This window comes from Gnatocerus cornutus, chromosome 8 (genome assembly GCF_029298725.1).
Source record: "Gnatocerus cornutus isolate USDA-ARS CGAHR chromosome 8, icGnaCorn1.1, whole genome shotgun sequence".
Taxonomy (NCBI): domain Eukaryota; kingdom Metazoa; phylum Arthropoda; class Insecta; order Coleoptera; family Tenebrionidae; genus Gnatocerus; species Gnatocerus cornutus.
Window position 1 is genome coordinate 10,634,017 of NC_142240.1, and position 15,113 is coordinate 10,649,129.

The 15,113-nt window shown below is 40.7% G+C and overlaps 1 protein-coding gene across 2 annotated transcripts; it reads left to right on the top strand.

Annotated features, from left to right (window-relative positions):
• The first annotated feature begins 100 nt into the window (after positions 1-100).
• On the top strand, positions 101-15,110 carry sdt (MAGUK p55 family member stardust). Of its 2 annotated transcripts, XM_088043768.1 has the most exons (13): positions 101-387; positions 446-555; positions 1,305-1,362; positions 3,763-3,902; positions 5,160-5,617; positions 10,653-10,875; positions 11,489-11,617; positions 11,721-11,966; positions 12,704-12,920; positions 13,141-13,644; positions 13,694-14,410; positions 14,465-14,778; positions 14,829-15,110. In XM_088043768.1, the coding sequence occupies exons 1-13, from the start codon at positions 321-323 to the stop codon at positions 15,009-15,011; spliced, it is 3,366 nt and encodes a 1,121-aa protein (XP_087899894.1). In that variant the 5' UTR covers positions 101-320; the 3' UTR covers positions 15,012-15,110. The 2 variants fall into 2 exon arrangements, with proteins under 2 accessions (XP_087899894.1, XP_087899895.1); XM_088043769.1 differs by lacking the exon at positions 11,489-11,617.
• The last annotated feature ends 3 nt before the right edge of the window (positions 15,111-15,113 follow it).

A 15,113-nucleotide genomic window follows, 5' to 3' on the forward strand; every position in this document is an offset into this window, starting at 1 on the left:
TCGTTTATAAATGCGATGGGACTGAAAAAACGTTTCAAATGGTGGAAATATTACGTGCACTTGGACTACCTAAAACAATTTCGATACGTTTCGAGTACCTGAGGTTCGAAATTTCTGTTCTTTTCCTTTTTAGTTGTCGTTTTTTCGCCGGGTTTTGTTCTTTAACTTGTTACCGTTACGCACAAAGCTAGACGTATCTTTTTATTTGTGATATGAGAATTTTTCAAAACTAGATTAACGAGATCGTAGCTAGGTGCGAGACACGCAATCGAACTTTTCTGATCGAAACTGCTCCTTTTAGACGATTCGCCATTTGAATCATGGTGGATCTAGGAGGCTATGTCATAATCTTAGCCGAAACCAAGGATAAGAAAATCAAACTTTATGGTAGGCCAACTTTGGCACACGTTTATTACCTCCTCCACTATTTTCTTCATGATTTCAGGTTCACCCGCAGATAACGATAACTTGGAAGTTGGGGACGAAATCTTGGAAGTTAATGGAAAAACGCTAGAAGACGCTTGCCACGCAGAAGTCATTAGTCATATACACCAGGTGAGACGTGAGGGCCAAAATTATGCCGTTTTTGATTTTTTAATCTTTTCTACGTGTCGTGTTATCATTATTTTACGTGAATCGGCGGTAATTAAGACAATTAACTAGTTACGTGGTAATTGTGTTCAGTTATAAAATTATTTTACACTACCTGTCACTTAGAGATTGTGCTCTTTCATGGTGTACAGTGCGTTGATCCCAATTCTTAATTAGAACTTTTTTTCTGGAGTCTTCATACTAAAACTTTTTGTATTCAATTTCTGTGTTTATGATGTTTACAAATTGATATTCTTATCGAATGTTATTGAAAAAACATTTTACAATCTTTTGCACTTTCAGTTTCCCGCAAACTCATTTTTAAGCATGACACTATAAAAATTGCAGTCGTTATCAATATTGCGCGTCTGAGTCACAAAAGTCGCTCATTTCATTGTTAAAGAAACTCCTTGACATACAAATTGTGCGGGGAGAAAATAACAGAATTTGTAATGATAGAATAATGAACACTTTTTAAGCCCTTTGAGCAAAATACGACTGGTTTAAATGTCAAAATGTGAAAAACGGGTTGTGGGTGTTTATGCCGGAGGATAAGTAACAAATGAATGAATGATTTAAAAATAAAATTTTGTGACCCTTAAAAATGTGGGAAAGTTCGCGTATCTTGAGCATCGTCCTTTTGTGTCGTAAGCTATGAGTATCGAACATGTTTTTCTTGTCTCTTTTTTGTTAATTGTGTTATCCTTTTTCAGTGCATTCGCTCTCGAACGATATGCTTGCGGGTGAAGAGACGCAGTGGCGCCCGTTTAGGTAGGTACCCAAAACGTCCGAAATGTACCCCCATGCGCTTATTACGTAACAGTACCCACCGCGTTAATTAAATCCATCAGCTCGTCCACCATCGTCCGCTTTCGATCCACGGCGAACAGGTAAAGGTGTACTCTCTGGTGCCGCTTACTCACCAGATTGACCGCGATCCGCGAAAGAACCAAGTGGGTACTGTGTTGGTGCATGTGAGCAGTGCGTGTAGTGTGAGCCTAATCGGATACACTTGAATCTTATTGGATTACAAATTACACCCCCGGAGAGGTAGGCAAATCGATCGTCGTTTTTTGGCCATTGTGGGTGGAAAATTGGGGTGACTAATGCCAATATTAAAATGTCATCATCTCCAATCCTTGCACAATCGAATTGCGCACGGTTTTGTGCAACGAAAACAATCGATACGTTGTTTTGATTATTTCAAAATCAAGTAGGCAACGGAGACGTGTTTGAACTTGAAGTCAAGGCTAACTAGCTCGAGAGAGGCTGGTTCGACGCGGATTTTTGCGATGGTACTGTTTTTGGTCCAGTCATTTTTAAACCAACTCCAAATGGAATTCTTTCTTTGACCCGACATTTATTTACACACGTTACGGTGTGATGGAAAACACAAACATTCCGCACATTCCCCGACTGAAGACGCAAATACAGGGGAACATTCGAAAGTTGAAGGACTTCTCACAGAGAAAAGCCATTGGAAAATCGCCGCTTAATCGGTAGCGGAAATAATAATAGCCTGGAAAAACAACCAGCTCGTTATATGATGAGACTAATTGTGGTGTCATCAATGGTAATTACACAATGCCGAATATTTACGGGTTCTAAAACCATTCAAATGTTGTAATGACCCATTTGACTGTGGTTCCGCCTTACCATTGTACGGCTTATATGGCGATTTGTGGTCATAAAGTTCACAAAAGTTGGCGGGCACAGTCACGGTTCCGGGGAAATGACCAACACGTCGATGTAATTTTAGAGACAAAATATTTTTAGGTGATAAATGTGATTCCTAGACTTGACGTCAATTCTTATTAATATCAACCCAATTCCAAATTGTTCTAGTTTTTCTCGGTTATTTTCACCCTCATCCTGAATAAGCAGTTTCAATTTAACCGAAGCCTTTAGATTCTCTTAAGGAAATTCTGTATATCGGTACTACTTTTTCCATCCATTTTTATCCTTCAAAGCTTTAGGTCTTGTGCATTTTGATTTACCGGTGCCAAAAAACTCTTAGTTGAACATTGTTAATCCTGTAATTGGAAGCGTGTTTTTTCGATCATCAATTAAGTTATTGTGGCTTTAACAGCTGTCATCAACTCTTTATGCTCTTCCGTGGAAAATGAGCAATACAAATATAATGGAGTAACAATATTTGCACAAGAGCTGTCTGTTTATCCAGAACGCCCAGAAAAGTGACCAAGAAAACACATGTTTTTGTTATTATTGTAATCTGAACCTATCGGAGCCGTTGTATAAACAAGCTTAACCATCTGCACAAAAGACCGATATCAATGACTAGAATTGTGTTATTGTCGGCATATGGTAAGACGGGAGCAAGGTTACTTCCTTGATGCACCCCTGACATAGTGCAGAAGTAGGTCGTGTGCATTTAAGCATCATGTCTAAAATACATAAATCGCGTTGTGTACGGCTCTGCATTTTCCTGCTGAATTCGAGCGGAGTTCCCGGAAGAGAAATTATTTTAATATTAGAATGTCTGTAAAGAAATTCCCATTAGAGCATTGTTCGCACCCGGAGTGATCGGTCGACTTGGGAAAAATCCGTTGCACAATCTAAAATTCGAGGCATCTCCGCGTAAAAGAAAGTCTCAAATTCCATGTTTCAATTTTGGTTCTCTTAAATGAGGTTAAATTAGCTCTGAGAGCACGCAATTATTCCATTCATGCTTTTGACACGAAAAAATGATCCGTGCTTAAAATTCCGGGCGTAAATTTGCATTGTTTCGTGTTTGTTTCGCTAGATAAACGCGAAAGTGACTCATGAATGTCAAACGCACACGTCGGTTTCGGCCCATTTGTGCCCTTTTAATCTCATGCAAATCGCGGAATTTCGTTGTTGCACAAGAGAGGCGAGACCTGTACAGTTAGACGGCTGCCGGTCACCGAACTCGAGGGGGGCACTTGGATCAGAACTGGGTTAAGGGGGGGCATCGCGAAACCAGGAAGACAACGAAGAGATAACGAGTTAAATGCAATTTTCCACGAATGTGAGTCACGATGATAAAAACGATACGATTATTTACATTCAAGTTTAATTTCTTGAGCCCCTGTTGGTTGTAGCGTGAATGGTGGGTTGCAGATGCTTCGGGCGCTTCTGTGTTTGTTTGACTTGCTGAAAAAGTTGCTGAACTTTTGGTCTCTGTTGCAGCGGTCGATCTAGACTTGTGTGCAGGCAACGTTCAAGATGCCTTCGTCATCGCCGTGGAGCAGCAGGCTCAAGAACGCCTGGAGCGGCTCACAGCGCTCAAGCGCGTCAAGCCCGTCGACATGACCAAACTGTCGCAACAGGTAAAAAATTAAAAAAACATCCTAGCTCACAGAGAGTCCATTGGTCCATTGGTACATACAAAAAGATAACTATGTGAGAATATGAAATTTGTTAAATAAAATTTCTTCTTACAGCTAGCAAAAAAAATTGTGGTTCTTCAAAAAAATCCGGCAAAGTTCAACCTTTTGTAAATAATTAATTTGACACTCGAAACAATGCGTAGTCATAAATTTCATAACTGTGGTTACAATTCAGCTTATATAAAATTACATAAACTTCCAGAGAAAATGACTAATATAAAATCCACACTTCTATTATACAAACATACTACTAAAATAATTTGTTTTTAAATTTATGTCAAATTTTTGCTCAATTTCAATCCCGATTCAGTACAAATTTCTGCGATTTCATAATTTCGTCGTAACACATACGTGTTTTAGAACGTTCCTCTCTAATTTGTAAATCGTTGATTTCACGGAATAATTAAATAACCACGTGACGGTTGAAGTAGATTTGTGGGTGTATCGGGTTAATAACAATACAGCTTCAGTGTAACAAATAGTTTAATTTTGAATCATTTGAAAGTTGTGGCAGTGGAAGAACGATTTACGGTAATTTTTGTAGTGTCCATTCTCATTTCATCCCCTAATAAATTAAATGAATTCTCTTGTGATAGTGTCATGACACCACTGTATTTTATTTTATGTAGTTCTGTCCAAAATTTCTCGGGTTAAATTTAACGAAAAGCGGTCAAATTACGCCTCTGCAGTGCACCAAGATTGTTTTATCTCGAGTTAATCGTCCACAAAACCACTCCACTATTGCTTTAGACATCGCACGTTATCTTTTGAGCCCGCCTAACAGTTCTTTAGCCACATGTGTACATCAACAAGCTCTTCAGGTTAGAGATAAGAGCAACGACTTTGACGTAAAACAGACTATTATTCTTGTCATAGTCCGGATGACTTTTAACAGAGGTACTGCAAAGAAAAGAAAAAGCGCCGAGTCTTGTTTCAGGCAGACAAATTAAAACTTGAAAAATCACCGAATAATTATTTCCAAGGCAGTTAATGAAGGGCGTTCATTCAGAAAATGCAAATAGCAGAGGTTCTCCGCCTCTTCGTGAGAGCAATTTTTTTCCACTTGTCATTCAATTTGTCACCGGTCTGGCGCCAGGAGCACCAGATGCTGAAGGGACAACATGCTTTTATTGTTTCCCTGTCATTCTAAATTTTTTGTAATTCTAGCTTTACAATATCGGTTCCTTTTGTTTCCAGTTAAACCAGCAGACCACTTCAAGCGAAGAACTCAACGGCTTCATCAACAACACGCCCATTTACGTGACGTCTTTAACGGCTACCGAAAATTTAAACAACAACCCCACCGCAAGCAGCAAATCGGAAAGCGGAAGCGGAGGCGGCGGTTCCGTTTTAGCCAACACTATTTCGGTAGTAGCCACCAAAGAAGTTAGTGCGACCCCCAAACTTCTTCCCAACGGTCACGACACGACAGATTTCATCGTTCCCAAATTGGGCAACGATGTCCGAGCCGTCGATGTAAAAGAAAGTCCAACTCAGCAAGCGTTAGAAGTCCGGAAACCTGGCGACAGAAGAGCGTCGTCGCCCTTCCAGAATGGAAGAACCGAGCTGTTGATCGGCGCCGAAGACAATAAGTTCAAGACGACGGCTATCGTCGAGAGCAATAATAATAAGCTGGGAGTTGAAGGAGAGAACAGGTAATTTTATAAGTGAAACCGACCGAGTCAGAGCTTTCGGTTTGGTGGGCGGATATTAGCATACAATGTCTTTGGAACGACGGAGTTTCGTTGACGTCTCTTATGACCGTGGAGCTGTGCGAGACTGATTCATTTTTACATGGAAGTCGGAGGGCGGGGGGCGTGGGAGGGTCATTGTTAGGTAGACAGGTGTGTCTTGCGTGTACCTGGACCAAGAAGCTGAGGAATGTCGGCTTTAAGGAAAAATAAATCTTTAATTGCGTAAAAAATAACTATGGCGAATTTTCTCACACTCTGAATGGATCTCTTTCTCAAAGAGGTCAGCTTTCGGATATTTGATATGATCTGGTTAGGCTCAACGTATGTAAAAAACACCACTTTGAGTTGTTTTTATTGTAATTCACAGGACAAAAACGACACGAATTTACACCTATGCTAATGCTGTGATGTAATAGGAATTGATTGCGGTAGTACTAGTAAGGAAGTACCGAGTTTTTATCCACAAAAATGGACTAATTTGAAAGTGATTAGATCATACCTAATCTTTGGTTATCGAGAATATTATGAATTAAAATTTGGAGCACTTTTTTGCTTGGAAAAAGAAGTCTTCGTTTACGTTTACAATCGTAACACTGAACGCGTTAATAGACAAATAATAGTTATAGTGCAAATATAGACCAGCATGAATGAAAAAGCTATCTAACAGAATGTGTCATTGTCAATATCAGACAAGAATGCATTATTTAACAAGTATAGAAAAGAGAGACGTTTCGAATGAATGAAGCATCCGTGAAAGAGCTAAAATTGTCGTGCCTATATTTGAAAATTGAAGTTGAACGCACCACTTTTTCAAAAATAAACGACCTCCTTGCGTGCACAACAGAACAAAGTTCATCTATAAATTGCTCTTCGTATCCAACAATGAGAACCGTATGATCAAAATAATTCAGTTTCCTGTGCATGATAAATATCACCAGTGACATTTGTTGCTTATACCTGTCATGTACTACCGCCACTACTAAAAACAGACTTCTAATTATAATTGATGGTGTCTGTGCCCTAAAAAAGTTATTTCTGGAAAAATCCATTCTTCTTTTCACAAATTTATAATGTTATTATTACCGCTCCAACCAATTAATTAATGCGAGTCCAATCACGATTTCCACGCTCTCTTCACAAGGAATTTCCCCAATGGGGGCGAAAAATGCCCGCTAAATTTTTTAAGTGCGCCGCAAGCGTCCGCTTCAGTCCCTCTTTTTTCGTCGGAAGTATACAGGGTCTATCAGAACTGGCGGACCAAAATCATCCCATGGATAAATGATCTTCTGCAGATAAAGAGAAAATTGTTTAAAAAAATCCATTCTTGTTGGCTTTTAAAATAAGAACGGTTTTAATTGACCAATCGTGTTGTAGATGTAAAATTACCTTAAAACATATATTTTTTACCATAGAAACCTATTTAATTGTTGCAAAAAATAATTGACTGTTATGTCATAACAAAGTATTTCTGACAATTAGACAGTCATTCCAAACGTTGATTTGTGGTTTCATTGTATTTAATAATTAATTATGTTTACCCCGGAAGAATATTTTGATATGGTCTTGTTGTATGGAGAGTGTAATCGCAGTGCAACAGCTACTATCCAGCAATACGCACTTCGTTTTCCAAATAGGGAACAGCCTAGCCGAAATGTTATTTTAAGATTAGTACAGAGAGGAAGAGAATCTGGTAATTTAAAAGTATGCAGAAGGGAGGTTGGGGGTGCCCCAAGAACTGCGAGAACCGTGGACAACGAGGAAGCGGTTATTGAGATTTTTGAAGAGGAACCTGAAACGAGCATTAGTATTGTGGCCAGAAATCTTGAAATGTCCACCTCTTCTGTTCAACGTATTCTTAAAGACGAACGAATGCACCCATTTCATTATACTAAAGTGCAATGTCTTACGCCGGAAGATTATCCTCTAAGAGTGGAGTTTTGTACTTGGCTTCTGCGGGAACATGAAGCAAATGAGAACTTCGTCAAAAGCATATTGTTTACAGACGAATCTTGCTTTCAAAAAGATGGATTTTTCAATCAAAGAAATTTTCATGTTTGGGGGCGAGATAATCCGCACGTCTTCAGGCAAAGTAATCCCCAGCAAAGATTTTCTGTCAATCTTTGGGCTGGAATTTTTGGGAACGCCATAGTAAATTGTTTTGAGAACAAGTTATACGCAATTATAAAACATCACATTCTTTCAGGTTGGCCCGTACGAATTTCCCGCCAGACTCAACGGCCAAATTTATACAAATTTTTTAGTTGATGATTTGGACATGCTGCTAGACAATATTCCTCTACAAAGATTAAGAAATGTTGACATTAACAATATTCGGTTCCAACATGATGGATGCCCAGCACATTTTGCAAATGTAACTAGGAACCATTTAGATGTTAGATTTCCTAATGCATGGATAGGCCGCGGAGGCCCAAGACGTTGGCCCCCCAGGTCGCCAGACCTTACGCCCTTAGATTTTTTCCTTTGGGGACACGTCAAGAATTTGGTGTACCGAAATATGCCTGAAAATATTAACGTGTTAAGAAACCGCATTCAAGAAGCATTTGCTTCAATAACAGCTGAAATGGTCGGTAATGCTAGGGCAAGTCTACTGAGAAGAGCTGCTCTGTGCATTCAAGTGGAAGGAAGAAATTTTGAACATTTACTTTAAAAACTAAATATTTACCTATTTTTTCAAATTTATACCGCTAATTCATTCATTTTTGTTATTTCTGTATTCATTTACTAATCTGTGTTTCGGATTCTGTTAATTTTAAAGTTTGAGTTTATTATTTCATTTTGTTGGTCTTAAAATAAACTTGTCAATTTTTATGAGAAGACGTCACCTAAAAAATTACGTCAGTGTAACAACAATGCAAAAATATTTAAGATGCATCCATAGTTACAAATAAAGCAGGAAAAGCTAATTTTCAGGTAACTTAACATCAGCAACACGATTGGTTAGTTTAAATTGTTCATTTTCTGATCACTATTAAAGATGGATTTTTTTAAACATTTTTCCAATTATTCCCAGAAGATTGTGAATACATCGTTTCATTTTGGTCCGCTAGTTCTGATAGACCCTGTATAATGGTGGGAAAATCGGAATTTTCTCCGTAATCGGCGCGTCGCAGGGAGTAATACTCGCAGGAATGCCCTTGTTATTTGTTTGGTCGATCGGAGTGAAAGATAGAGTCCGGAGGTAATCGTATACGGTTGTGGTGCTCTGTGTCTTATCAAAACTGTTTTCCTTGTACCTGCCCAGCACACCCACTTGTTCCACAGTCAGTCAACGCGAAGAAGTCGGTGTTTGTGGGTTCAGTGGTGTAATGGTAGTTGAGGGTGATTTTGACCAAGATGAGGATCCTTAAGTTGTATTGGTGAGGACGGCACTTTCACCGATCAAGTAGTAATTAGTGAAGTCTTGGCAAGAAAGTTGAACAATGAGATTACGATGAGTTTCTATTTTTTAAAGACTAATTTGAATAAATTGTCTTGTCGGACGTGTAGTAATTAAGACAACATGACCATAGAATTTTTGTTTCACCTTGAAGATTTCTTAGGTTTCCGGTGGAACGACTTGATCAAAAGTAAAAGTGCGTGGGGACGATCTTTTGGTTTTATTTACGCACAAGTCGTCAAAGGCTTCACCTTGTTTTGTATTCTTTTTCTCTCAAGGGTAATGCTAATTATCATGCACTGCTCATCTGAAATCACTGGACCAAAACTAAAAAAATGAAGGTCGATACTTAACACAAATTACCTGTAACATCTTAAGTGCATTCTTTAGACGGTTGTGCTATTGTAAACGGAACTTGGACGCACTTACCTGAGGAAGCAGGTAAAAATGGCGCCTGTTCTTCGGTTTCTTGGTACTACAATCATGACAAAAATAATCCGGTCACGTACGAGAGTTTGGGATCAAAATTAAGAAACCAACCAAAGAACGCTTCTCAGGTCTTTGTCTCTTTAATTTGCATCTTGATAAAAAATGTTAATTAAGGAAGAATGGTTCATGCGGCGGATGCGATGACACCGCAATTAAAAGGTTTTCAGTGTGAATAAAAAGTTATTGTTTTTAAACTGGTACCTCCGAAAACTCATCTTTTTGAAAAGAAACTTGGTACCACTTTCTAGTTATTTAAGAATTTGGGACGTCTGGTTTCGTGTCTGGCATGAAACATTCACCTTTTGCAGATTATACCGTATGAGCAACAAAATTTTAGATAATAGGAGGCCATGAAAAACAAATGAATTTGTCGTTGATTGTCTAAACTAAGCCGTCAAAATTTGACAGTTCTCGGCATGGCATCTTTGGATGGTGATTATTTTATTATGGTATGGATTGGTGTGCAGTTATTTGAAGAAATCGGGAGCGTGCATCGTAGCAATGGTTCTGGCAGAACAAGAAGTTCAAAGAGCCGAAGACATCAAAGATTCAAGCACATATGATTGGGTATGACAACAAAAGCCGACATACGTTTCCAAAACAAAAGTTTGTAGACAGCCACCCTTTATCTAAAGTTTTTTTGCTCATATGGTATAAAATTCAAGTTTGAGGAGGTGTGAAGAACAAAACGTACTTCTTAGAGCTGTTGGTAGTAATTTTTAACTATTATGTTGCAGGACAAAAAGCCTCAGCGTACTGTGACCGAGTTTAATACTAATGAGTTCAATTTTTGTAACTAACAGCAGTTTCTTGCGGAAGAAACTTTTTGCAACAGGCGAGATAATGTACATGACAGATAATTATTACGATTGACAGTTCTCGGCAATTTACAACAAACGTTGAATTATCTCCCGCAATATCGAAACATTTTCATCAGTCTTTTTTCTGTCGACAAGCAATTATAATTTACGTAACACCAGCTATTAAGTATTTATTTGTTCATTGTTACGTATACGTGCATCTGTCAGTGACACAACCGTACCCACCTAATAATTATGTAGTATTGTTGTCGCAGTATTGGAAAAAAATGCTGAATGGTAAATTTTCCAGGCCACGACGACGCTCTGGTTCGAGCATCGTGGTGCTCGACGGAGATTTAGACCCCGTGAAGAAGCCACCGGACGAACTGGACGACAATTTGGGATACAACATGGTGATGATGTTGTCGGGAGACAACGGACCCCATAGAGAAATGGCGGTGGATGTCCCCGACACCTTCATAGCCCGAAATAAAACGCCGCCAAGGTATCCACCGCCGAAACCGATTTTGCAGGTAAGGGACATGATGGTTACTCAAATGTGGGCGATGACAGATTGACATAAGTCAAGATGAATCTACACTCAAAATTTTGTGTGATCTTTTTTGTTTTAACGTGGCAAGTTGGGGTTTGCATTAAGTGTTTCTACTGCTCGAACGACATCCACAGTGTTAGCCATTCTTGTGGAGTTCTGTACATTTGGCACTGTCCCAATAAGCTGGATTTGTGTATTCACTTGATCTATTATAGTAAGAATGTTCTTCCAGGTTTTCTGACTTTGACAATGATTTATAGATGAAATGCTTAAGAGTTGTCTTGATAAAAACATAAACAAAACTGGAGACATAATGTTGAAGTGCCAAGAGAGCAAATCATATCACAAACATAACTGCAAAGTTTGTAATACAAATTTTTGCAATTCCGCCAAAAATCTTTTTAGTAGTGCTCCGATTTTGTCATATTTTCTATTTTCGTACTTCTGGCATTATCTTCTGTGACTCAAAATAGACAATCGTAATCAAAATTGCTCGTGTTTTTATAAAAGTCTGTAAAACCCTGTTAATCGCCCAAATTTGAAGATTTCCGTAACTGCGCCTCGTCTTTCATTCATCACACATCCAAACTTAGGTAGGTTACGACCGCCTCTTGGGCGTAACTTTTGAAGAGCGTCCCGTTGATGTGAATCAGGAACGTGCCATCGACGTCCCCGATAATTTCGTCGAAAGGAAGAAGACACCACCCAAGTTTCCATCGAAGGTAAACCCACCGCATGCAATGGAGGAACATTAACCGACTAACCCATGAATTACAAAACTTTGAGTTGTAGTAACAGCAGTAACAAATTGTTTGGTTGTTTCAGAGCGGAGTAAATGGGACGACGCCAGCGACGACGCCGGTTCCACCGGTCACCAAACCAGTACCACCTCCTAGAGATCATCTCAAAGTGGAGAAAGATGGAAGAATAGTGAACAAGACGCCGGCGCCGCAACTGCCGGCGAGGATAACGAATAATAATAATAATGTGACGACGACGGCGACGCCGGTGACTACGCCGACAACCGCGGAGCCGACGAGGGAGCAGCTGGACAGCATCAAGAAATATCAGGTAATGATAAAAAATTAACCTCACGTGCCGCCACTGCCTGTTGCATTAATTATGAACTATAAACTGATGGCAAAACTTGTTTATTTAATTTTTATTTTATTTGCGGTTAGTCAATATTTATGGCGTAATTCCCATGTAAAATTATGCAAACATTAAAAAATGCGCTTGCTTCATACTCGCCGATGCTCCATCACCACTCATTCAAATCACCAGGATTCGCCAGTGTTTGTATTGTAAAACACATTCCTAGTGTGAGTCATGTCACGACACATTTTCGAAACCAGTTGTAGCGCAATTCGACTCTGGTTGCCCTAAGGCAATATACAGGGTGTGTCTGTTTGGGCTATCCACGTGACACTCTCTTGTTCCTGCACGTACCTGACCCAAACATTATTTACACGTTATATTATTATGCGTCATTATCTATATTTACTTCCACTTGCATGTGATAAGAGTGGGGACCTGTACGAAAAAGTGACTTAACAAACTTTCAGCCTATCACTGTTCAACACACGTGGTCTGCTTAGCCCCCTCTTCGTTTTATTGATTACTTAGCACAGGTGTGCGAGCGGTGCGTTTTAAAGTTTGTTTTTTCTATCAATGTGGTGGCGTCGGTGGCACTTTACTTGTAAAAAGAATGCCGAGTGCCAATGTTGTCTACAATAATAATAATAACAACATTGATAAGGTGTCTTGGTCTTTTCTTCGGGCGTGTTGACTTTGATTTGACTTTCTAGGAGCAAATCCGGAAGCGAAAAGAAGAAGAAGATAGAATCGCTGCTCAGGCTGAGTTTTTGAATCGATCGTTGCGCGGTTCTAGGAAGCTCTTGGCTTTGGAGAGTCGCCCTCAAGGTAGCGTTAACGATGCATTCGCCGAAGACGAGAACCAAGAGTCCTCCAGGTCGACGACGCCGGCCACTGCAGCGGAAAAAGAAGTGGTACACACTGTTTACGGTGAGTTGGGGGATTATAATACAAACGTGGTGACGCATGTTTCCGGCGGATGCGCCGGACGAGGAGACTTTAATGCCATTAGGAAAAGTTAACTTTCCGTGTGTTCCATCGACGCATGCTGAATTTCAACTATTTTGCATTCAATTGCGTCTCAACTTAATTACCATTGCGGCTATAAAGCTCAACTCTTTACTATGTGACTGTTTTATTGCTTCTGTAGGATACGGTGACTTGGTGACGTCAGTTCAGCGTCTTCAACTTCAGCTCAAAAAAGCCGGCGCTGGTGGCGGTCTTGGTGGGTTAGAAGGTCGCGTCGCCGCCGTCCAGTCACTCCTTCTTTCGCCACAGTTTGGTCGTGCGTTGGCCGTTCATAATAAAGTTCAAACAGTGCGCTCGAGGACGACCCCACGACCGGCGCCTACTGCTCAGACTGCCCTCAGAGACTGCTTAGATGCCTTAGCGAATTCGCAAAGTGCTTACGCCGTGGAATTGGCCAGCCTATTAACAGGGTATGAGTTGGAAGCCCTCATGGTTGCTCATGACGGTGTTGCTTCCACGTTGCCGCCTGATTCCACGTCGCCAGGAGTGCCCCCGGTGGAACCTCCCCCGCAGCCTATACCCGACCATCGCTTCCAAGAGGATAACATCAAAATTATTAAGATTGAGAAGAGCACGGAGCCACTCGGGGCTACAGTTCGGAATGAAGGCGACGCGGTGGTTATAGGTACGATTTTTCTTTGTTTGTCACCACAGGAGTTAATTTCTTGATGCAGGTCGCGTGGTGCGTGGCGGTGCCGCGGATAAAAGCGGTCTTCTCCACGAAGGCGACGAAATCCTCGAAGTCAACGGCATCGAAATGCGCGGTAAAAGCGTAAATGCCGTCTGCGACATCCTCCAAGGAATGGAAGGCACGTTGACCTTCCTTATAGTGCCAGCGTCCCAAGCTCGTTCTCACACTGGTCGTGATTCGGTTCTTCACGTCCGTGCCCACTTCGACTACGACCCTGAGGAAGATATGTACATACCCTGCCGCGAACTCGGCATTAGCTTCCAGAAGGGTGACGTTCTTCATGTCATCAGTCAGGACGACCCCAACTGGTGGCAAGCGTATCGAGAAGGAGAAGAAGACCAGACACTAGCAGGACTGGTGCCTTCGCAGTCCTTCCAGCATTACAGGGAGAGTATGAGACTGGCAGCGGAAGAAAGAATGGCTAGGCCACAGAGAAAGTCATCGACGTTGTTGTGCGGGAAAACGGCAAAAAGAAAGAAAAAGAAGGGGGCTTACAGCGAAGGCGGGTATCCCATTTATGCCAACGCTGTAGATGAACACGATCCTGAAGAGATTTTAACGTATGAAGAAGTTTCACTGTATTATCCCAGAGCGAATAATAAGAGGCCGATTGTTTTGATTGGACCTCCTAACATTGGCCGACATGAGTTAAGGCAACGACTCATGGAGGATTCGGAGAGATTCGCCGCCGCCATTCCGCGTAAGATAGTTTCCTGAGTTTTCCATCACAATCTAACTTTGTTTTTCTCTTTAGACACTTCCCGAGCGCGAAAAGAAAACGAAGTGGATGGCCAAGATTACCACTTTATAACACGCGCCCAGTTCGAAGCCGACATTTTATCCCGAAAGTTCGTAGAACACGGAGAATATGAAAAAGCGTATTATGGAACTTCTTTGGACGCCATTCGATCGGTGGTCAATTCAGGGAAGATTTGCGTATTGAATCTTCACCCTCAAAGTCTCAAAATTCTGCGAACGTCGGATTTGAAACCTTACGTGGTCTTCGTGGCGCCTCCTAGTCTCGAAAAGTTACGTCAGAAGAAAATCCGCAACGGTGAAACGTACAAAGTGAGTTTGTTCACGTTGTTTTGGGTTCTTTTCTACATGTTTTTTTGTAGGAGGAAGAATTGAAGGATATTATAGAGAAGGCTCGAGAAATGGAGGACAAGTACGGGCATTTCTTTGATATGATAATCATAAATAATGACACAGAGCGGGCTTACCACCAGTTGTTGAGCGAAATCAACAGTTTGGAAAGAGAGCCTCAATGGGTCCCCGCAGCTTGGGTGAAAGCCCTGTAATTACCCGAAGCGAAGGTTTGTTCGTAAAATCGACTGAATTTCTTAGCTATTTACTCCCGAAAGGTTGTGAACGATTGGAGAAGGTGCTAGTCCTTAAAAGAG